This window comes from Varanus komodoensis, unplaced genomic scaffold (genome assembly GCF_004798865.1).
Source record: "Varanus komodoensis strain SLA01 unplaced genomic scaffold, ASM479886v1 scaffold34_3, whole genome shotgun sequence".
NCBI classification, from domain to species: domain Eukaryota; kingdom Metazoa; phylum Chordata; class Lepidosauria; order Squamata; family Varanidae; genus Varanus; species Varanus komodoensis.
Genome location: NW_025335855.1, coordinates 30,364 through 52,663, shown reverse-complemented (window position 1 = coordinate 52,663; position 22,300 = coordinate 30,364). Strand labels below are relative to the sequence as shown.

The following is a 22,300-nucleotide window of genomic DNA, read 5'->3' as shown; positions in this document are numbered from 1 at the left end:
TAATAGAATTGTACCTTCTCTGACAGCCTGCTCCAAGGAGACTATTTCAGGATTGCAGTATTAATACAGAGACAGCAGATCCCTCTCTGCTGGGTGGCTCTTGTAGTCACTGGTAGATGCCCCTAGAAGTCCTGCAGCCAGACATGGGAGGCCTGCCCTTGCACCGATGTTTCTTACGGACGAGTTCAGGCAGGCAAATCTGCGTTGAAGACCAGTTGTGGCTTGCCTGTGTACATTTTAGTCACTGTGTGTTTCTGAAGTAGCCCCTTCAATGGGCTGTTCATCTGACTGTCTCTTCACAGGAATTATACCTCCCAAGCCACTTCTGAGGAGGGAACAGATGGAAAGTGCAGGGACGGGTTCAGAATCCTTTGATCATGTTACTCGGCCGGCAAGAGAGCACACTATCCCGCTGTCAGAGCCATGTGTGATGTGGGGGTCAGAGCCCTATCCTCTCGCAGAGCCTCAACAGAATGGCACTCCTCCAAAAGTTGTAGAAGAACATGAAGCTCTAAGGTATGTTTTGGGATTATCTTGATGTCTGCTGTTTTTACTTAACAACCTTACTGTGTCTTGTCTTGCCATAGCCATGCGTCCCCACTGTATAAAATGCCATTTGTTCCTCTTTGTAGCAGTCAGTTTCTTAAATAATCCTGTGGATATTTGTTTGTGTTGAGCAGCTGGTTCAGAAAAGAGCAGTTTCTGCTCCAGTCAAGTGTAGCTGAACTAATAGACGGTCAACTGAACTCACATGATTAGCAGCATGCGCTCCAATCATCTCTCAGCCACACCAGTGGCTATTTCCCAAAGAAACAACCCATGGTTGGTTACTTGTGATGCGCAAATGCTTCTGTCTCCTTTGTAATGACTTGTTTGGCTTTTGACGTCGGCTAAGTTATGTACTCATTGTGGAAACTTAGCTGGTGAGTACATAGTAGGTTGGTTGTTTTACAGAGTACCTGCAATGAAGACTGAGATCACTGGGGTTACTTCACTCCTTCTCTCCCCACTTTCTCTTCATTCCTCCAGGCAGTATCCCAAGCGACACATGAAGAACACGTTTCCTCTCTCTCGACAGTTGTGATAGCAGACTGATTTTGCCTGGCCTTTCCTGTCCCTTAATGTGCTTTTTTCCGCCCCTTTAAACGAGGGAGCCAGCTGCGGAGGGCTTTCCTTGTCCTCTTAAGGGCAGGCATCATGTGCCACTTAAAGTGTCCTGGAGCGCCTCGGTGGGCTCGCCATCCCTCCACCCTTTCTGCACCTTCAAATGTGAGCCAAAAAGGGACCCTGCTGTTCACCCATTAGAGTGTGCGAGGGCTTGTAAGTCCTGGCCTGCCAATTTCATTGGTGCTAACAAATCTCTCCAGAAGTGGTCTTCTGGCTGTGGTGCGCTACGTGCAATTAAAACATACCACAGGTGATGACAATTCTTTCTAGCATGTTGCGGTGTATAGAGAGAACCATAAAGCTTTAGCTGAAAATGCCGTTTGCTTGCTTCTAGGCCAGAGGCACTTCCAGATCAAGAAGAAATTACTGTGCGGGCAGTTTACCCAGGAGAGCCAGCTCCGTTGGACTCGCATGCGAAGCCTGACTTCTTCAAGGAGCCCAGTGAAGTGAGTGCCCATAAATCTTCAAGCAGGTCTTCAGAAGATGCACAGCCGCGGGAAGCTGACCCAGTGGCTCCTACAGCAAATTTTGAAGTGACTGCAGAAAATGTCTCTCAGAGTTCCAAGGACGAGCAGGTGCCTGCAGAAGAGAGTAACTCTTCCCTGAAGAGAAGTCTTTCTCATGGCTCAAGCCATTCTCTGAAATCAGAAGAGCAAGGGAACGAAACGCCAGGAATTATTTCCAAAGCAAACAGTAGACACACTGAACTAAAAGAAACAGTGCTTGACCGAGCAGACAGCAAACTAAAAAAGGAAGGGTTCACCTCTAATAGATTGTTGGAAGGACCCAAGCCCGATAAGCCCTTCAAGCCTAAATCTGAAACCAGGTGGGGTCCAAGACCGGGCTATGGCAGAAGAGAAGAAGGGAGTGACCGACCAGTGAGAAGGTCTGGCCCTATTAAGAAGCCTATCCTTCGAGATATGAAAGAAGAGCGTGAGCAAAGAGAGGAGCGTGAGCAGAAGAAAGAGCGAGAGGGAGAAAAACTGGCAAATGAGAAAGCTGGCAGGATTGAGAAACGGGAGCAGCCTCCGGCGCCACCATCCAAGCCAGAACCAGAGAAGCCTGTCACCGAGAGTGAAGGGGCGCCACTGAGCACACCGCAAGCTCCAGAACCTGCAGAAAGTCCCGTGCAGTCTGCAGTTACACCTGCGGTTCAGCCGGCCCATGTCGTCCAGCCTGCGGCGGCAGCAACCCCTGTGCCCCCACCTCCAGCTGTGGTCCCGTCGCCCTCGCCGGCACTCCCACTGCTGCCTAATCCACAAACAGCAGCCGAGCTTCCACCCCTTCCTGCCCAGCAGCCACCAGTTCAACAGCCTGTCAGTGCAGTCAAGGAGGAAAAGCAGCCGGAGAAAGCAACGAACAAAGAACGAGCTGCGGAGAGACCTCGTATGGAAACCAGGCCTGTGAAGAGAGAGCCTGGTTTACCTCCTCGAACGTACTGGAAAGAAGCTAGGGACAGGGACTGGTTCCCGGACCAAGGGTACAGAGGCAGAGGGCGTGGGGAGTATTATTCCAGGGGGCGCAGCTATAGAGGCTCTTACGGAGGCAGGGGGCGAGGTGGGAGAGGCCACAATCGAGACTATCCGCACTACAGAGACACTAAGCCTCGAGTGGAGCATCTGCCTCCTGGTCCACTCAGGCAGAGGGAAGAGAGTGAGACCCGTAGTGAGAGCTCGGATTTTGAAGTCGTTCCAAAACGGCGAAGGCAGAGAGGCTCCGAAACTGACTCTGACAGCGAAGTGCACGAAAGCGCGAGTGACACCCTTCTTTCGGACAAGGACAGTCTAGGCAAAGGCAAGCATCCCCGGAGAGAAGAAAAGGCCGATGTCAAAAAGTCTGCAAAAGTCCTTTTGTCTTTCAAGCCTGAAAATAACATGCGAGGAGACAATAAAGTTTCAGACAAAACTTACGGGAGGGAAGATGAAAATAAGCCCAAACCAGGTTTTCTTCCCAAAGGAGAACCTTCTCGACGTGGCAGAGGAGGAGTGTTTAGACGTGGGGGTAGAGATCCAGTTGGCCGCCCGCCTCGGCCGTCCACTCTTAGGAGGCCAGGCTACCGGGAAAATCAGTGGAACCCACGGCAGGCCGAAACCTCCAAAGTCGAAGATGGGGAGCCCCCACGACGGCATGAGCATTATGGCTCCATGCCGGTGGATAAAAGACTACCCGCAAAGTTTGAGAGGAAATTTGATCCCACGAGGGAAAGGCCTCGGAGGCAACGGCCTGCACGACCTCCCAGGCAAGATAAGCCGCCACGCTTCCGACGCCTAAAAGAGAGGGAGGCCGCATCAAAAATAAGTGAAGCCACAACTAGTTCATCATCAAGTGCTGCAGTGAACAATGCTGTGAATGAGCAGCCAGGCACGACTTTGGATGTTTCAGGAAATAAGACTCCAGACTTGTCCAATCAGAATTCTTCAGACCAGGCTAATGAAGAATGGGAAACTGCCTCAGAAAGCAGTGATTTCAATGAGAGGCGTGAGAGAGATGAGAAGAAGCTAACAGATGTCACAACGCAGGTGGTTGTTAAAGCAGGGGAAAGCACACTAACGCCCAAACGGGAAATAGCCAAGAGAAGCTTCTCCAGCCAGAGACCTGGGATTGATCGGCAGAATCGTCGTGGCAATAGTGGCCCACCCAAATCTGGACGAAACTTCTCAGGACCAAGGAATGAGAGGAGAAGTGGTCCTCCAACAAGAAGCGGGAAACGAGGGTGAGTTTAATTAGTGTTAATGCCAAGAAAAGCTTAAAAACTCAGGGTTCTGCCTTCATAGGTTTCTGGCGGTTTAATGAAAAGACTTAAATTCATTTGAAGGCATTTGAACTCTACTCAGTAAGTTGGGATGAGAAGCCATTTTTCAGTTGAGGGCTACGTTCGCTCGCGGGTTATACCTGGAGGGTGGGAGCATGCGGGCACTGCCAGGCCCAGAAATGGTTGGTGCCACCTCTTCTCTTCTCTTCTCTTCTCTTCTCTTCTCTTCTCTTCTCTTCTCTTCTCTTCTCTTCTCTTCTCTTCTCTTCTCTTTTCCATCCTACAGCACACTGCCAGGGAGGAAAAGTATCTCTCTCGCCAGATTCTGTACTGATTGTTTCCAGGGCGCTTTCAAAATTAGGCCATGGGCCACTGGCCATCCAGTTGTGCAAATAGATGATGGTTTGAGGAAAGAAAGGAAGTGGTAACAGGGGCACTCTCTAAATTTTTGAGTCGGGAACAGCAGCATAAGCAACTTGCTTACAGCTTAAGACATCTAGGAAAGAGCTGGATAGAATTGCGGAGCACTTGGAAATTCTTTACTTTCTTTACATTTTCTTTAAATGTAACTTTGAAAAGAGAAATAAACCTGGTAAAAATTTTCACTGCACAGCTGAAAACAGCAAAATAATATAGTTGAAAGTATAGTTTCAGCATTCTGAAAGTTAGGAGGAAATCTGACGACAATCCCAAAAACTGATGCTATATCTTTTGCCAGTTCTACAATAAACATCATTCCTTTAATAACACAATTGAAAATAAGAACAAAAAATCTTTATAGAAGATTAAGTGTCTTTATTTAATTCTTGTGGCAATTGTCAGTCTTCCGAGACAGATAATTACAGAAAAGCTCAGTAGCAAAGGTTATAGTTACCAGAATAACATTTTTGAAGTAAGGGAGTGAAGTGAACTTTCACAGATGGACCCAGAAGGCACCTTGGTGAGAACTCGTGGCATAAGTTGAAGATCCCAGGAAAGAAGTTTAGACTTTAGGATCCTTTAGAAGGCATAGCTCATGTATCTGAGCAAAAATAATCCAGACCATTAGCTTTCCATTATGCTAGGATAACAGCTAGGGGGAAGGGGTAGGCTAGCGGTCTTAAACACCTAAGTATTTAAGTCAAGACTTCAGGAACATAGATGGTTGATCTTTACTGAATCAGAACTTTGGTTTATGTGGCTCAGCACTGTTTACACCCGGCTATCAGCATCTTTCCAGAGATTCAGGCAGGAGTCTTTCCAATCCTCCCTGGAAATGCTAGGGATTGCGCCCAAGGTGTGCTGTGCATATGCTGTACCACCAGAATACAGTGTCTTCACTGTAAAATCTCAAACTGCCTCACATTCTCTTGGAACTTAAGTAATTAATTTCATAGCATTCCTGTAAATCTCACTTCAGTAGTTGTGATAATTTTATTTTCAAAATGTAAATATATTCCCTACCTCTGAATCTGTATTCCAAGTCCAATATACCCAGCCCCGTCAGTGTTTCTTCCTATGATTTGCTTCTGTGTATCTTCCTCCCTATTCTGAGCCCTTTATTATGTGACATTATTCTCTCTAAACCCATTGTAATATCCAGGAGAGGGTGTGGTCACGTCAGTTAAAGTCATGGGAAAATCCTCCACAGCACCATGTTTTTTCCAGATCTTTGCTTTAATGCTGGATGGCTTATTCTCTGGGTCTGTTTTTCCGGTGCAGACCGTTTGAAGAACAAATGCCAGTTGTCGTTAGTGCTGATCCGGTCAGCAATAATGTGCATCAGGATGAAAGTGGGAGCAGTGCTGCTCTGAAGGCTTCCAAGGATGCCACCAACAAGAAGCGAGAAGAGTCCAAAGCTGGCCCCAAAAAGCCAAAAGAAAAAGTGGACGCCATCTCTCAGTTTGACCTCAACAACTACGCAAGTACGTACAGTGGGTCTGTTTGGAAATCTTAAATGAACTTCCACGGCTGTCTGAAGCAACATAATAGCATTTTTTCCTTCCAACTGCACCACCCCCATCAGTAACTAGACTTAAAATTTGGGTATTCCTTTCAGGTGTTGTCATTATTGATGACCACCCGGAAGTGACTGTAGTCGAAGATTCCCAGTCAAATCTGAACAATGATGGTTTTACTGAAGTGGTATCCAAAAAGCAGCAAAAACGCTTACAAGATGAAGAACGCCGGAAAAAGGAAGAGCAAACAGTGCAGGTGAAAATCCATGCATTTTGTCACTTTTTTCTAGCATGCATCTTATGGCACAGATTGAGTGACCTGATTCACACGCAGCGGTACCCCATGTTTTATTGCCCTTCCCAGGGTTGCCTGGCAGACAATTAAATAAACTGTTGTTTAAAGTTATTTACCTGCTCCTTCGCTCCGTGCCATATGCCTTTTGTGGCACTGTAGTACTGGCTTCTAGAGTGGCCGGGGGTGGGACTTACCGCTCTTGCCTGCCACCTTTGAAGCCTTGCAAAACCACCCGTCAACAAACTGTGGCTTCTCTTCCTGCTAACATAACTAACAGACCACAGGTGGTTCGTGTTCCTGGGTTTGCACATCGTGACAATCCAGAATTCAAATGAATGAGTTATAACTGTGTGTGGGCCAGGTCATCAACTAGTTAGTGGTGCTTCTAAATTCCCAAGCAGTCTTTCCCTACAAATCCACTTACCACATATCTTCCAATTCTTACAGAAGAATTTGGAATTGCTCTGTTTTGTATTTCCTTGTACATGAAATTTGCAGATTACACAAACTTGATGGTGTCATGGTGTTTCGTATGTTATATTTTATAGTGATTACGGGACAGACAGTCCTGATTTTTATTTTATTTTATTATTTTATTATGTTTACTGTTGGAAGCTACCTTAGGGAATCCTTTGAATGAAAAAGGTGGGGTGGGGGAGACAAAGAAATTATAGAAGGGCATGTGTGTATCTGCAGTTTCTAAAAGTTGGTTAGTGCAGATCTGCCATCCCAGCTCTAAGCAGTATGTGCTACTTGCCATTTACAGCTGATTTTCTAGTATGTCTCTACCTCGATTTCAGAAGGACCATTGTGCTGGCCTCCACTGTCATGCATTGACGGACCACCTTACCTTCTTCAGAATTCAAACCCAGGATTTTTAAAAAAGTGTACCAGCAATATTTATACACTGGTTCTCAATTGCATTGGCTCTCAATAGATCTGGAATTGGTTTACCAACAAACCCCTCTCTGTGTTATAGGTTTAGTGGAAGCAAGCTTGCGGCTGGGAGAAAGCCAAAGTAAACTGGTAGATCTTTATTAACTGCCTGGCACATCACACATTAGCCCCAAGTATCTGGTGTCGGTTTTAGATACATTGGCTCTGAACACAGGACTGCTTTTGTGACTAGTAGTACTAATTGATATGTTTGTCTCCCACATGTTTGTCTAATGGTTAAAAGAGACTTATGGTAGTGACATGCCTTCAGTGGCATGTCACCTAATTAGATGTTATTCAGGCAAAATCTTCAAGCTTTATCTTGAAGCTGCTGTCCATAAATTATAATAAACGATCCTTTTGTACTGAGCATAAATCAGTCTTTCCTGTTGCTTTATATCTTTTGTGATTTTGTAAGCCCACATGCCCCTTCATTTTTGAGCAATTGCAAAATCAGGGCACTATTTCTATTTTGCTTGGCAGAAAACTACAAACTTCGTTAATCTTTATTACTCTTAGGTCTGGACCAAAAAGAGTTCAAATGAAAAAGGAAGATGCCCAAATTCTAAACTGCCACCCAGGTTTGCCAAGAAGCAGCAGCAGCAGCAGCAGGCAACAGCCGCCGCAGCCGCCGCCGCTGCCGCCGCCGCAGCTCAACAGGCTCAGACGCCACTGCCACTGCCGTGCACACCTCAGATTCCCAGTCCACAGAGCTCAGTCCAACCACAAGCACAGGCTGCCTGCGCAGGAAACAGCAACACAGAATATGCAGCCACAAGCAAAAATCTGCAGAACGCTCCTTCGCACAATACTGTCGGGCCTGAATTATGGGAGAATAAAGTGCCACCCACTGCAGTCCTCAATGACATCTCTAAAAAATGTAAGCAAAGGCCTTCCTCCTTCCGGTCTGGGTGCACAAGAAAACATAAAAGGTGTGAACGAGGGCTTGAGGGCCTGAATAGCCGGCATCCTCCTCTGACTTGTTCACCTCGGCTTGTAATTCTGGGTCCCTTAAAAAATCGAAGCATTATCCTGTGGCAGTTTGTCAGGCTGGCTGTGCACATGTTCCCACAGTGCATATTTGTGTCCAGTCCTCCTCCTGCCACTGACTGTCGTGAGCATCTGTAGTGGGTCAGACCTAAGCTATAGCCGATGGGTAGCTTTTCCTGTCTGCTGTTGTGTCTGGGGTGGGGACATGTGTGTTTCTTACCCCACCCCCTTGCCTTTGTATTTTCTTTTTAGAAAATGGAGAAAAAGTGCAGTTTGTTGCCAAAATTCAACAGCAAACTGCTACAGAGACTTAGAAAGGACAAATGTGGTTTGTTTTTCCCATCCCTCCCCCTTTTTCTGTGCACGGGAGCAGCAATTGGGGGAACACCCGTGGGGTGGTCTTTGGTCCCTAGGCTGCACAAAGGTGTTGCATTTTGCCATAAATGGACCTGGCAAAATAATGGGAGTCATTGTACTCTTCCATTCCTTTGCTGGCTATTCCCAGGAAGCTTTTCCAGACTGGGGGTTTGGCTCCGAACCACACTGAGAAGTGTACTTGCTCTTTCTGTGAATGTCAAGCTCCTGTGGCTTTGACCTACTCGTATTGGAATCAGCTGTACGGGAGGGGGCTGTGGATAATCTGGGAGCAGTAATTTCACTGAGTTCCTGGTGCGTATTCCATTCATGTGCTCTGTTTGGACAGATTACTAGTATGGTTTCCCTTCCATCTTCTCTGGACCTTTCGTGCAAAAAGGCTAAAATATTAGAGATTCTTCGCAAGCAGCATGCTACCCTTTATGTCTATATAGGCGAGCTCTAGTTGTTTTGCATTTAGCTTTTTTCCTGTCCAATATTCTGATTCCATTTTGTACTCTGGACTTGCAGTGGGACCCATTAGTCCTCCACAACCTCCTTCAGTCAGTGCATGGAATAAGCCATTGACATCATTTGGCTCATCTACATCTCCAGAGGTAAGCCACAGATAGAATATATTCCGATTTGTAATTTGCTAGTGACTGGAAGTGAAGAGGTAAATTTTTTATCCATTAGCTAATAAAGAAATGAATAACCAGTTTTTCAGAAGTAAAACCACCATCTTTTAACCTGTCATTACCCATGAACTAGTTTACAGCTTTTAATCTATCACCAAGGTTTGATGTCTTAAATAAAACATGATTGATGGGAAATGTCACTGTTCATGGTCATAATTTAATTTCCTGGTATCATTAGAGCTACTTCAGTGCAGCAGAGCAGGACAAATCTGTCCAGGTGATAGATGACAAAAGTAAGACATAATTTCTGGGATCCTTATTAGGGAACAACGCCTGGCCAGGATAATGGAATTGATTTGGGAATAGAAACCATCCAGTTTGGAGCTCCAGCATCTAGTGGGAGCGACAATGAAGTTGGCCCAGTTTCAGACAAGTCCTCTGAGAAGCTTCTTGAACCCAAAGAGCAAAGGCAAAAGCAACCCCGAGCCGGACCTATAAAAGCACAGAAGGTAAGTGAAATGTTCCCGTTCTCATGAATTGCAAGAGTATGTTGAAAATAATGTTTGGTTCCCATGCATACCAGTAGGAGATAAAATGGAACCGCTTGGTCTGTCATGTAATTTTGCCCCTCCAAAGGTTAACAACATGCTGAAGTGAGGGCAGGAGTGCGGAATCAGGGAGAAGTTGAGTGCCTCTGTAAGAAGCCCAAAAACCAAGGACATACCTGCTGTTGCTACATGTGAAAAATCTGTAATTGCTCTCGGAACTACCTGGGAAACACGCAGTAGATTTGCATTCAAAACTCGTTGTGAAGATAGAAGATATATTATGAGTGACTGCTGGCTAATGAAATTGAATGAAATGTGGGGACAACTAGAAATTCAATTTTTTTCCCTTATTCTCCAAATGAGATGCATTCATTTAAGGTTAAAAATTTCTGTGTTCCAATTGCTCATTGATCTACCATATTGGTTAATACCACTTTGATTAATCCTGCTGTGGACACTTTACTATTAAAACTAAGGATGATTTTGCACCACAAAGCAACCCACAATGCAAATAAGTTACATAATGTGAGTCGCTTGCAGAACAACCCACAATGTGCCCAACAAATGAGTTATCCCCCTGTTGCTGTTTCACTTTGCCTTTCACTTGACAACAGTCAAAAGATGAACTGTCAGAAGAAAAGTAAAGGGAGGCAAGGTGATCTTTGTTTGCAGAAAGGAGTGGCAAGTATACTTCTGAATTCACTGTGTATGTTTGACAAATTTCATGTGAAGCCATGAAATGAATTCCCCCCATCCTGTTTTAGCTGTTAAAAAAAACATTAAATAACAACCACTTTTTGACAGTTGTCATAGTCTGTGATCAAGAAAAATGATTATAGATTGTAACTTTCTGGAGAACCTAGATATTTAGAAAAGCATGGAAAAGGTTGAGGACCCTGAGAACTGTTGGGACAATACTTAAAAACAGGATCACACAGCTAAGGGGAGAGATGTACTCCTCTGCATGCATTCCATCTTGGCTTTTACATATTTCTGTATCCTAAAAATAGGGAAAAAATGTGGCAAACAGTAAACAGCCACTCCAGCATGCTGCTTGAGCACACTGAAAGGGCTTTCGGGAGTCTGAGAGGTCATGAAAGGCTTTGAAAGCAGAAAAACAGGCGGGCAAAAGCTGTGGCAGTGACCCAGAGGGGGCTGCAGTCAGAGCAGGGAGAGTAAACCAGGGACCGTCACTCCAAAGTGCCACTTCAGCATCGGTGGAGTAGCTGTCATGGGCAATCTGGGCCAGAGGAACGAGAGTTTTTGCTGTTCTTGCCAAGATGGTCACTTGCTACTTCGCTGGCTCCCCAGTGGGCTTGGTCCTCTGGGTTCAGAGGGCATGAGAAGACACCGTGGGTCCGGCAGCCCCTAGAACTAGCCATGGGCTCGTCAAGATGGCTTGCTGCTCAGGAACAGGCCACCCTCTGGAAGGTGGTCCTGGTTTGTATGGCGTGGTGCCCCACTGTGCCTGGTTTCCTGCAGTGGGTTGCCACGCTGCATGAACCCAAGCGACTGCGGAGTGCGTGTGAATGGTGTGCCTTGGGGAGGTGTGATGTGCACCTCATCCTGGGACTTGGATCTCAGTTGCGTTTGAGCGCATGCCTCATTTTCCTCAGAAGCCATCCTTCAAAAGCCAGGCTTTTACCAGCTGAAAGGACAACAGCATCACTGATATGTCAGTTTGTAACATGCGAAACCGTTTCACACGGAAATTTTTTGATATGTTGTTTAGCTTCCAGATTTGAGTCCTATAGAAAACAAAGAGTACAAGCCGGGGCCCATTGGGAAAGAGCGGTCCCTGAAGAACAAAAAAGTAAAAGAGGCTCAGCAGGGTGACTCTGAGGGGCAAGAGAAGTCCAGTCCCACCACGGTCAGAAGCCCAGACCCCGTTACCTCTAAAGAAACGAAGGCAGCTGCTGAACTTGGAACTGAAATAGGAACAATGATTTCAGTGTCTGCTCCAGAGTTTGGCACAACCCAGAAGGTAAGAAGCAAATGGAGTGATTGCTTAAGCACAATCACCAGTGCAGAATAACTGGAATTCAGTTACAGCTGACTTTGCGTGAAGGATATGGCAGAAAGTGATTGATTTAGGGTACAATCCCATGCGTGTATCAATAGAAAAAGGTCCTACATAGATAGGTTGAATTTTTTTTTTTTAGGTTGAAATTTTTTATTTAAATAAAAGTTGTACCCTTAGTAAATGTTCATAAAATTTCTGGAGAAGCGGAATTCTGTCGAGTGTTTCATGGAAAGCTGAAATCACTGGTGTGCTGTCTGAGCACCCCAGAAGCTTTCTTAATACTCGAAACAGCCTGTGCTTGCCAAACTTTGCCTGTGTGAATCTTTAATGCAAAGCTGCTTTGGTAAGAAATTGTGGCGTTAACTGCAGTAGCAAGGATGGCATCATCTCAAGAGACTCTGATCCAAAATTTGTGCTTCAGTGCAGACCTGACTGTGTGGGACCCACCTGTGATTTCAGTTGATGTCACATCTTTCACTGGATTTGTGGCATTTTTGTTTTATGAGGCGTTCTGACTTTACTATTTTGTAGTTATCAACAGTTAACAGAATGGATCAACAAAAGTTAGTGAGTACTTAACGGCAACAGCATATGCTGGCTGCAGGATGCAAGGATGAGTCGCACTTGGCACAGTGTTAGGCATATTGAAGGTCCCTGTGCAACACTGTATGGGGAAAGTCTTCTCCCTTCTTGAAAGGCACATCTGGAAAGATTGCTTCAAGCCAAAGGGTGGCATTTCAGGCCAAGGGCTCCAGTCTGGCCCTCCTCGGATTTTGATCCAGCATTCCCCAGATGGCCATGCACCCCCAGGCCCTAGTCCCTTTCCCCCAGCCACTACTTGCGTGGTGCTTTTCTGGGTTCTGTGCAGGTTTTTTCTGTTTCAGAATATTAAAATGTCTCCCCTAAGGCTTAGTGATGGCTAGGAGGAATTTTAAGTTGAAGTGTGCTGAAGCAGGGGAGATTGCCTCTTTCTTTTGCCTTCAGCCGTGCAAGTATCTCCAAAATGGAATTCCAAATTCACTTCTCCAGTGTAAAGAGGTTCAGCCCCCACCTCCTCTTTCAGGCCATGTTTTGCCTCACTTTCTAACAAAACACTATTTGAATGCGAGTTAGTCATATAACCTAATTTTTTGCAGTGGCTTGAATTGATGGAAATGCTTTGCTTTCTATATCAAGGAAACAATATGGGATTGAAAAGCTTCTTTCACATCATGTTTAAAACATGTCATATCTCTTACCTAAATCCATCAGGTATTAATAACTCAATATGCATATGAAAATTTAAGTTCGTGTATTATACATGAGTGTTACAGTTTTATTTTTTAAAAGGACTGAATATGTAAGCTTGCTTTTGGAATGGTAAGATGGCTTGACTCCTAATTTAGGAATCCATATTATGGAGAAGTAAAACAACCCTTTTTTAATCTGTTCATGCATTTGAGTGCTCTGTTTCTGGGAAGGTTTTTTTTTTAAATAATACAAGTCAGCTTCTTCAAATTCCTTTTTTTTTTCAGGAGTCTGTAACAGACTATACAACACCCTCATCTCATTCCAGTACAGTGGCAACAAGCAGCGCAAAGATGGAGGAAGCTTTAGTGACTAATGTAAGCATATTAGTGACTTCAGGCCATAACCAGTGCGCTTCACTGTATTTTAAAATTATTGGCAATTATTTTAGTTTTTTATTATTGACAGTCCAATACAATACTTTCTACAGACCTGCTGGGAAAGCCTTCTGCAAATTTTTGTTTTATGAAGCATTGCGCCTAAACAATGCTAAACACTCTTTTTAAAGACCTAATAGATGGAGGCTGGTGGTATGTACATGGCTATTAATTTAATTAATTAAAACATTTTTTTTCAAATTAATGCAATCCGGCAATGCCAAATGTGGAAAAGCTGTGGGAGAAAGTGCCTTAGAGTAAGGGGTTATTTACAGACTATAGTAATGTGTGCTATACCATGTGGCGAGGAATTGCGTGTTGTTACGTTCATTGAGTTGTTCCCACACCATTTCAAGATCCGTTAATGCTTTGGCCTGGGGTGTGGTGGGAGAGCAAACGGATGGTGGTTGAATGAACTGGAAAGAGAGAAAAAGGGCAAGAAAAGAAATATTTGGATGCTTTTCACTTTGCCCACATCTGTCACCAAGATGTGGCCCCTTCATCACCGTTTTCACTGAAGGAATGTGGCCACTGGCCCTAAAAAGGTGGGTAACCCTTCCATTATTTGATATATTCCTCTTGGGTCTTCATAATTTCAGAGTGCAGGTGGAGTATCGCTTAAAATCATTCCCCACATTAAAAGATATGCACACGTCCACTCATTCATGCAAATACAGGCCTTCTCTGTACTACTTTTCCTGATCTAGGGAACTTTTAGATGGGGAGGTAGTCGATCAAGGGTATTCTTTGTTGTTCTTTTTAGTATTCAGTTCAGTATTGCCCTTTCACTGGAGTTTAGATGTGTATCAAAATTGTTGTTCTGTTATACAGTGAACAGATTGGGGGGAAATCCTCTCATCTCAAATACAGAAAGGGAAGTGTTTTAACAACAAAAGTACTTGGGTATTGAGGAACCTGGAAGCTCGCTCTCCATATGTATATTCCTATCACTTTAATAGGATATATTTAACTAATTTGCTCTTCATGCCCCATTCCCACCAAATCTTTGACATTGGCATCTTGCCCTGTGATCATAAAGTTTGCCCTGAGTAAGTGTACATGTAACAGAACACACAAGAGCGGCTAAACTCAGATGACACGGAGTCAGTTGAGAGTTCTCCTGTAGATTGATGGACTCCTCCCTCTCCTTCCACTCTGAACTCATGTGTTACTCCCTCCTCTCTTCTGTGGTTTGCAATAACTAAACTTTGGTTAGCAGCAGCCATTAATTGTCTCCATTTGAGAGGCTGAAATCGTGGTTTGAACCCTTGCTTTGGATTCGCAGGTCACCAGAATAAAACATCAGCCGCAATTAGCTCATGCTTGGCAAAGGAGGCAGAAGGAGTGTGCGGGCCTTAGGGCCTGGCGTGCCAGAGGCTGTGGGGCACTTCCGATTCCTGAGCCGTGGCGCCACGACAGTCGCATTCTCTCTTTTCCTCAGCTTTCTTTCACATAGCTTTGAATCCATGCACTTGCCACTTCAGGGCTTAAAAAAAGCAGGAGCTGCACACAAAAAGTAGTGTGTAGGTGATGGCCCCTCATCAATCAGTTCCAAGACTGGCATAAAATGTGAATTATCAGACCTTCTGGAAGCAAGCGTGTGTGTTAGTTGGCTGCATGTACTTGACAGAGTGGCACAGGTTCATTGCCACTTGATGTCTGATTGTAAAATGCGGATGGCTAAGTACTTTCGAAACTCATTGTGGGGGCTGGGTAACACTGAAGCAACGTGGTGCTTCGGAGAGCAAAATCAAACGTGCTTTTCTATGAGGTGCCCCTTTCCACAAGCCGGCAGAGGCTTGGGGGGTTTGCTTGCTGCAACTGATGGCGCAAGCTGGCAAGTGCTGCCTGGCAACTGGAGGTGCCCTGTGAACAGGGAATCCTGTCTTTCTGCTTTGTGGCTTATTTCCGGCGTGACGTGCGTGTACGTTTGGAAGGGGACAGGAGTGGAGCAACTCTCCGAGAGTTTCCAGTTGATAGTTTCCTTTCAAACTGACGTGGTGACATTAATTACACCTTGTTCAGATTGATCACAGTATGAGTAGTTTTTTGTCATCCCTTCTATTCGTAATGGTTTGAAGGGTTTGAGGTGGATTACATTCGTGTTGGAGCACCTTGTAATTCTTGGGCGACTTTGTACTGCATTATTGAAGTGAGATTTACCCACAGGCGCGTGGTTTGAAAATGTCCTGTGTCTTCCTTCTTTGAACGAGCTTCATCTCATTCTGTGGCAACATCATGTAAGGGTGATTGTAAGAGCATTGGTCATGCGCAGGAGAACAAGAGCATCCATCTGTTCTTTCGCCTTACGATTAGGTCTTCAGCGATATCTATTGAGGGCCTCTAGGTCAAGTTCAAATTCTTCCTTCCGCTTTGGGAGCCCAGCTGAAGAAACGTCTAGTGAAAGTATTATTCCCACAACAATCTGTTTTTGTGGTCTTGTGGCACTCCGAGGTGGACAATCCTCCATTGCTGCACACAGGATAGACTCCCCCCGCCCCCAAAAGATACCGGACTTTTTCCCCTTCCTCTTTCAGAGCATCCCTCCCAAATGCTTAAGCCTGGAAGATGACCTTAGTGGAGCAGACTGCTTGAGCTCTTGCTTTGAATGGGGCTTTGTGACAGACCTAGCTAGAATGTGATGTGTGTTGCCTGCCTTTCAGGTGCCCCTGCCCCACACCCTCCCCCTCCCTAGGAGGGAGACTCTCCAACAGAGCTCCAGCCTAACGCCAGTTTCTCCCGCTACCGTCGACCTCACCCGCAAGGTATGTACCACATCCCTCTAAGGGTCGTTTGTTTGCATGCAGGGGAAAGACAGAAGGATATCTTGCTGCGGACAAGATACCAAAGAGTTTTGAAAGCAACTGTTTGCTTTTTAGACCACTAGAATGAGGGTATTTAAGGGGGGGTTCATAAATTACCTTAACCCCACTTTTTAACTAACACCAAGCCACTGACTCTTGCCCGCTCCTCAGAGACATGTCAGAGTATTTATTGGATGGACTTTACCATGATGTGAGTGATTTTGTTTCCCATAGAGAACATCTGGAAGAGAGGCTGTGGTAGACAGGTAGCTCCCGAGACTTTTCTCCGAAGTTGGTTGTGTTGTTTGGAATTGCAGTGCTTAGCATAGCTGTGTGCAGTAAACAGATGCTGGCTGGCTAATGTGGAACACATTGAATAGGAGACTGGCAAGGTTGGATAGTATTCCCCGGGGCTTTAGCTGTTTTTCTGTATTCCAAGCTGATAAAAACCCTTCCAGTGGTATTGTGTGAGCTGTGTAAGACAGGTATTCTTGGCGTTGTGTGAGCTCTGTAAGACAAGCGCTATTCCTGCTGTTCATTTAGATTGCATTATGCATCTCATGTTTTAGAGTGGATCTCTCGGCAGCATTGCTTGAAGGTTGATACTGATTCTCAGTGCTGTAAATGAGCTAAGAAGTAGAAGGTCAGGTCTCTGTCTCAGCTTTTCAGTAAGGATGCGAATCAGCATGGCTTGCAGTTTCCTTTTCAAAGGGGCAGGCATGATGCGTTAGCAGCAGCAAATGCCAACCTCCAGATGCGTGAGAGAGGGAGCAAAACCACGCAGTCCTTGGCAGATGACTTGCTCCCTAAAATGGCTGTGTGGCCGGTCCGCCTCTGTGCTTGTCCTCTTAGTCTCTGGTCCACGTGGCGGGGGTGGTATAAAGGAGACTTGGGGCAGTAGAAATTCAGCCTGGCCGATCAGCTAGTGCGCAGAGCAGACGCTTCGTACTTGCTCAGTGCTCAAATGTGAGGTGATAACGTAGCGCTTTGGCTCTTTTAAATGGCTACAGTCACGTCTGTGGGTGCATGCGCACGCTCAGTCATGCAGGCCCCTGTGCATTTTATCACACTTTCGTGTAACTCATTTCAGTGGGGCTTCTGTGTGAGAGCTCCTGACAGGAACATGCCCCTAAAGCTTTTTAAACTGTGCACAAACTAGTGTGCTTCTTGCCTTTTTTGGCATAGATCGAGAACATGTTTTCTGCGTACGCAATAGAGAAGTAAGCTTCTTGATAAACTAAGATTAAAGGTTGGAATATTAAAGTCCCACATTTCAAAATACCTCTGAGAAGTGTTGTGGAAGGCATTACACTGGACTGAAAAGCTGCTTTTGGCAACTTCATACTCAGCAAAACTTCCACATAACATTTTTTGCAGCTGTTGCTCAGATTGACATGGCTGTGGTGACTTTTTCTCCCGAACTCTTTCAAACCTCCAGTTCACGTTAAAGAATCATTACATGCCCCTCTTGCGCTTCTGCAGATGCATTCAAAGCACGTCTGGCTCTGATCAAGTAATACACCATAGTATTTTCAGGATGATGGGTGATCTGAGAAACTGTTCAAATGTTTGGTATATGATATTTGGTATGTGTTAATTGACTATTGTGAGTGTAATCGCAAGCATTGTAGAAAGTCAAAGACCATAGGAAGACAGTGGGTAGATAAAGCTGTTTTGTCATTCTTTGGTAGTTTTATGATCCGTATTTGATGTCTTGGTATTGATCCTTATTCCTGCCAGCTATGTCAGTGAGCCAGTTTTACATTTTAATCTTTCTGTTTTGCTTTGTAGATGTTGTTCCTTCAGTGAGTGTTTCAGATGTTTTACATCTTGAGTCATAATTTTATATTAGGCTTATAGAGTAGGAAGGACTTGAAAAAAAATTGTTCCATCTTCCAAATAAAAAATATGCCACACAGGCATAATATAATATTGTTGGACTGCAAACCAAATCGGATGCTAGCTTGCACCAGGCATGGTAGTTGCAAATAATTTCACTAGAAAGCTAAAGGTTCATTTTAAACTAAAGTAACAAATGCATAGTTTTATTGATGACAAGTGGGTATCCTTTAAAAAAATCTGTTGACATCAAATAGTACTGTGTCATAAAGACCAACAAATCTGTTATTACTTCTGTGAAAACAATAGCATAGAATCTCAGAGCTGTCAGAAGCAATGAGGATCTGAGCCAGCCTTTTCCAGCGTGGGGCCTCCAGGTGGCTTAACCTTTAGCCCCAGCTAGTGTGAGTCAGGAGTGCTAGTGGTTGTAATCTGAAGCGCCTGGAAGGCATCACTGAAACATCTGGATGGTTGGCCAGACTGATCTCAGTCCTGATTCTTACATTATGAAAATACTAGGCTTTTTCAAAAAGTTTCTGCACTTTTTAAAACTCTATTAAGAATTTCAAAAACAAATTACATCACTTTTCTACATAGTCACCTTCCTTTGCGACGCATTTTTCCAGTTGCGTACTAACTTTTTAATGTCATCAGCAAAAAATATATAAAATATATTTATCAAATATAAAATATAAAAGTGCAATAACTTTTTGAAGACCCCCTCATATAATTTAAATGTATATTTTAAGAAATGCAGTTAGTTCCTCATCAGTTTTGATTGCTTTAGATGACTACAGAAACTACTCTGAAAAGATTTATTAAATCTATTAGATTTTATGGCACTGCATAAGGCTTGAGTGATGTTAAAATAGTGGTTTATGCAAACCATGTGTTACTCTGTACTGATCAGAGGGGCTGAGATAGTTGATTCAGAATAGGATCTTCAAAGCTACACCTTGATACTAACAAGTGCAACCATTCACTGTTTATGGAAATTATATGTAGGTACAAATCTGCCCTTACTGCCTTTTTTTTTTTTTTTGGTTATAACTCAGCATGCCTAAAAACTCAAACTTATTTCATCTTGATTTTGTTTCCTGCTGTGCAAATTAAAAGCAGCAAATGTGGTATAAAAAGCAAAAGTTTGGCCATTTTTCTTCCCTTGTTATTCTAATGGACATGCAGGGTTACACTGTACTACATTTGGCTCAGTTTGAACTGTATTAATATAAGTCCCTACGGCTCATATCTGGAGTTGAAAACTTGTGCTTGATTAGTTGTTCCGTTAACATAATTATAATTTGTGCATTATATAGCTGAAGTATACTTCTAACATGTAAGAGACTGAAGAATCACACTTGTTTCTAATCTTTGCTGTATTGTTTCCTTAATTCTAATTTGAAAACACTAAACAGTTCCCATATTGAACCTTGTAAAGCAGTGCACTTTTCCAGGCAGCTCACTGGATGCTATCTAGTATGACGATCTGAGAACATGACTGAAAAGCAAATCTACTGGGTATCTGTGTTTAAAGCAAAACAATTCCCTTCTCTGAATAGATGGAATCTGCCCGCAAGGCATGGGAGAATTCCCCCAACGTGGGAGACAGGAATTCACCAGTGACATCTTCGGCGTGTCCTGTGACGAGTGGCAGCAGTGGAGGCGGGGGCAGCAGCAGTGGCGGTGGACCAGCCAGTGGTACATACAGCTCTTTCTCAAGCGCATCAGTGCCTCCCATTCCTGTGGCTTCAGTGACACCTACCACTTCGTTGTCAGGTATCGGCCTTTAGACTGCACCATCAACTTTTGTGCTCCTTAGCATCTTCTTGAGAAGTTTCTTCCGTTCCTCTGTGCATCACTTCACTTAACACTATTCTAAACAGACTATATGTAGCTGGTCTGGTTTGGTTTGATTTATACTGAGTATAAACAGTGCCTTAACTGAACTGATAACTTCTCCTTACTGCTCATCCATCCAAGACACTTGAATAGGATCTTATTACTTGAATAACACTGACAAAGTCCATGAATAGTACAGGGCTCTAAAAAGGACTTCATAAGCTTGCAAGTTCCAGGTGGTACAGAAAGCAGCCACCGAAGTACTTGTTGGAGCTAGGCAATCAATAGATTCTGTAGCAGTAGCACCTGTTACCAACGTGACTTGGAGACAAACTTGGAGTGTTGGCAGTGTTCAAGTTTATCAAGATCACCCTGGGATCTTCATTCTGTCTTCTAGGATGTTTGCTATTCCACCCAGTTTTGTATCATCTGCAAATCTGATTATCTTTCCTTGTACTCCCTCATCTAAATCATTAATAACGATGTTGAAGAGTACTGGGCCTTGACTGAACCCTAGAGGACTATGTCTGGAAATTTGGCCTAAAATGCAGGTAGTCCCCTGGTTACAAACATCTGGCTAACGAACAACCCATACTTAACTAACATACAGACTGCCATTGGCCATATATGAATATCTCTAGTGAAAGGCTGTGAATATCTCTAAGGAACTATGTGATGTGTTTGACAACATGTCACCAGCGGCTGCATAGATACCATATTCATGACTTTTTGTTCTGCAGCATCGGCTGAAGCATATCCATGTGTTTGGGTCACTTGTAGGGCTCATAGTTTCCCTTTAGTTTTTTTGTAACATTTGCCCTGGCAGCCAGGTTCTCAGCTGCTACAAGGCCATTTATGGTGAGAAAAAGAAAATGGCTATACGAACAACCTTGCCTACTTCAAGAAAGCAACAAGAGTGGTAACACACACGCCCATCAGCACAGTCAAAACCCAACTCTCCAGCACCATGGCATCTGCATTATCATCAGTTACTGTTAGGCTTAATGTTGGCTCGAGAACATTCTAACCTGCTTTAAGAACTCTGCGTTTCTTTTTTACAATACTGTATACCTATACACCTATATACAGACATGATTCTCTCTCTTCAGTACCTGTAGTCACTTTATTGTTACTGTATTATCATTATTTTAATGCTGTATTGTGTTTATGTTGTTTTAGCAGTATGAAAGTGTTTAAGTGTTTTCTGTGCATAAAAAGGTAAAATATATACAATTACTAAGACAAAGATAGAGCTTACTCATGTGATCTGACTTATCTACAAATTCAACTTAAGGATGTTACCAGGAATGAAACATGTCTTTTATCTGGGGACTACCTTGTACATCAAATAAGAGGCAGGACACTGTTATTTGCAGAAAACCTTTTGCCGTCTCAGCTGGGGAGACACTCAGCCTTGGGTCTGTGTACTGTTCTCTTATGCATGTCCTAAACTGCTCCATAGTTTTGTGTCCATGATTATCATTCTCTTCGATTTAAGTCATTACTAGATAGAGCTGGCACAGGATCCACGCCCAGGTAAAAGAGACCTCACAAGACCAGGTGTCCCCACTATGTGTAATTTATAAGATTGGAGCAGCTCTGGGAAGACACGGTGTGTCTTCGGTGTGTGCCTCTTTCATTCAGAAGTTAGGTTCATGTAGCAAGCTTTTCATCTTCATGCTACCACATATAGGAAGAGGCCATCTCAAGCAGTATTGATCAAATGCTCTAGTATACTAAAGTGAGACAAAAATCTGTTAGTAAAGCACTGCTCTAAAAACAGCTGGTACTTTTTAATTAAAGTGCATCAGACATTTTACTGATTTTTGGTAGCTGTTGAATCATTGCTTTGCTGGTTGTAACCTTAGGCGCTGGAACATACACTACCTCTTCACTGAGTACGAAGACCACCACCACCTCTGACCCACCCAACATCTGTAAAGTGAAGCCACAGCAGTTACAGACAAGTAACTTGGCATCTGCTGGTCACTTTTCCCAGCTAAGCTGTATGCCGTCGCTAATTGCCCAGCAGCAGCAGAGTCCACAGGTCTATGTGTCTCAGTCGGCAGCAGGTAATGGGGTGGGGAACGAGACATTGCTCTATTATTTCCTCTATTATTTATTTATATTGTATCCCACATTCTTCTTGCAAGGACCCCAAGAGTCCTCCTCACCATTTTCTTCTCACAACAACCCTGTGAGGTAGGCTACGCTTGAGGGCCAAGTGGTGACAAGACCTCCTCACCTCCCGAGTTCCAGTCCACCATGCTAACCACCGTGCCACAACAGCTCCCAATTTAAGCGCAGTGTTTCTTATTTTATCTGGCACATCCTTGCAGTCTGTTCTTTGCTTCCAGCAGAACTGATTTAAATGTTTTATATTCAGAGTAAATGCATATGGTTCTTAAACTGAACATAGAAATTCCTCTGGAAGTTGGCAAGGCCTGTCCTTTTTTTCCCTTTGAAAGCCATACATCACACACAGTTAAATGTCTGATGGATCGGCAGATAGTA

At 44.1% G+C, this 22,300-nt stretch overlaps 1 protein-coding gene across 12 annotated transcripts in view; it reads left to right on the top strand.

Moving 5' to 3' along the window:
• Positions 1 to 22,300, top strand: part of PRRC2C (proline rich coiled-coil 2C) — a 54,962-nt gene that overhangs the window by 16,717 nt on the left and 15,945 nt on the right. For 11 of the 12 annotated variants that reach the window (XM_044439344.1, XM_044439346.1, XM_044439345.1 and 8 more), the window contains exons 14-25: positions 303 to 516; positions 1,502 to 3,880; positions 5,621 to 5,823; positions 5,958 to 6,112; positions 7,607 to 7,967; positions 8,963 to 9,048; positions 9,393 to 9,578; positions 11,350 to 11,601; positions 13,155 to 13,244; positions 15,968 to 16,069; positions 19,507 to 19,723; positions 21,655 to 21,858. In XM_044439344.1, coding sequence (XP_044295279.1) covers positions 303 to 516; positions 1,502 to 3,880; positions 5,621 to 5,823; positions 5,958 to 6,112; positions 7,607 to 7,967; positions 8,963 to 9,048; positions 9,393 to 9,578; positions 11,350 to 11,601; positions 13,155 to 13,244; positions 15,968 to 16,069; positions 19,507 to 19,723; positions 21,655 to 21,858 — 4,449 coding nt within the window. The remainder of the gene's footprint in view (positions 1 to 302; positions 517 to 1,501; positions 3,881 to 5,620; positions 5,824 to 5,957; positions 6,113 to 7,606; positions 7,968 to 8,962; positions 9,049 to 9,392; positions 9,579 to 11,349; positions 11,602 to 13,154; positions 13,245 to 15,967; positions 16,070 to 19,506; positions 19,724 to 21,654; positions 21,859 to 22,300) is intronic. The other variant, XM_044439349.1, reaches the window with a different exon arrangement.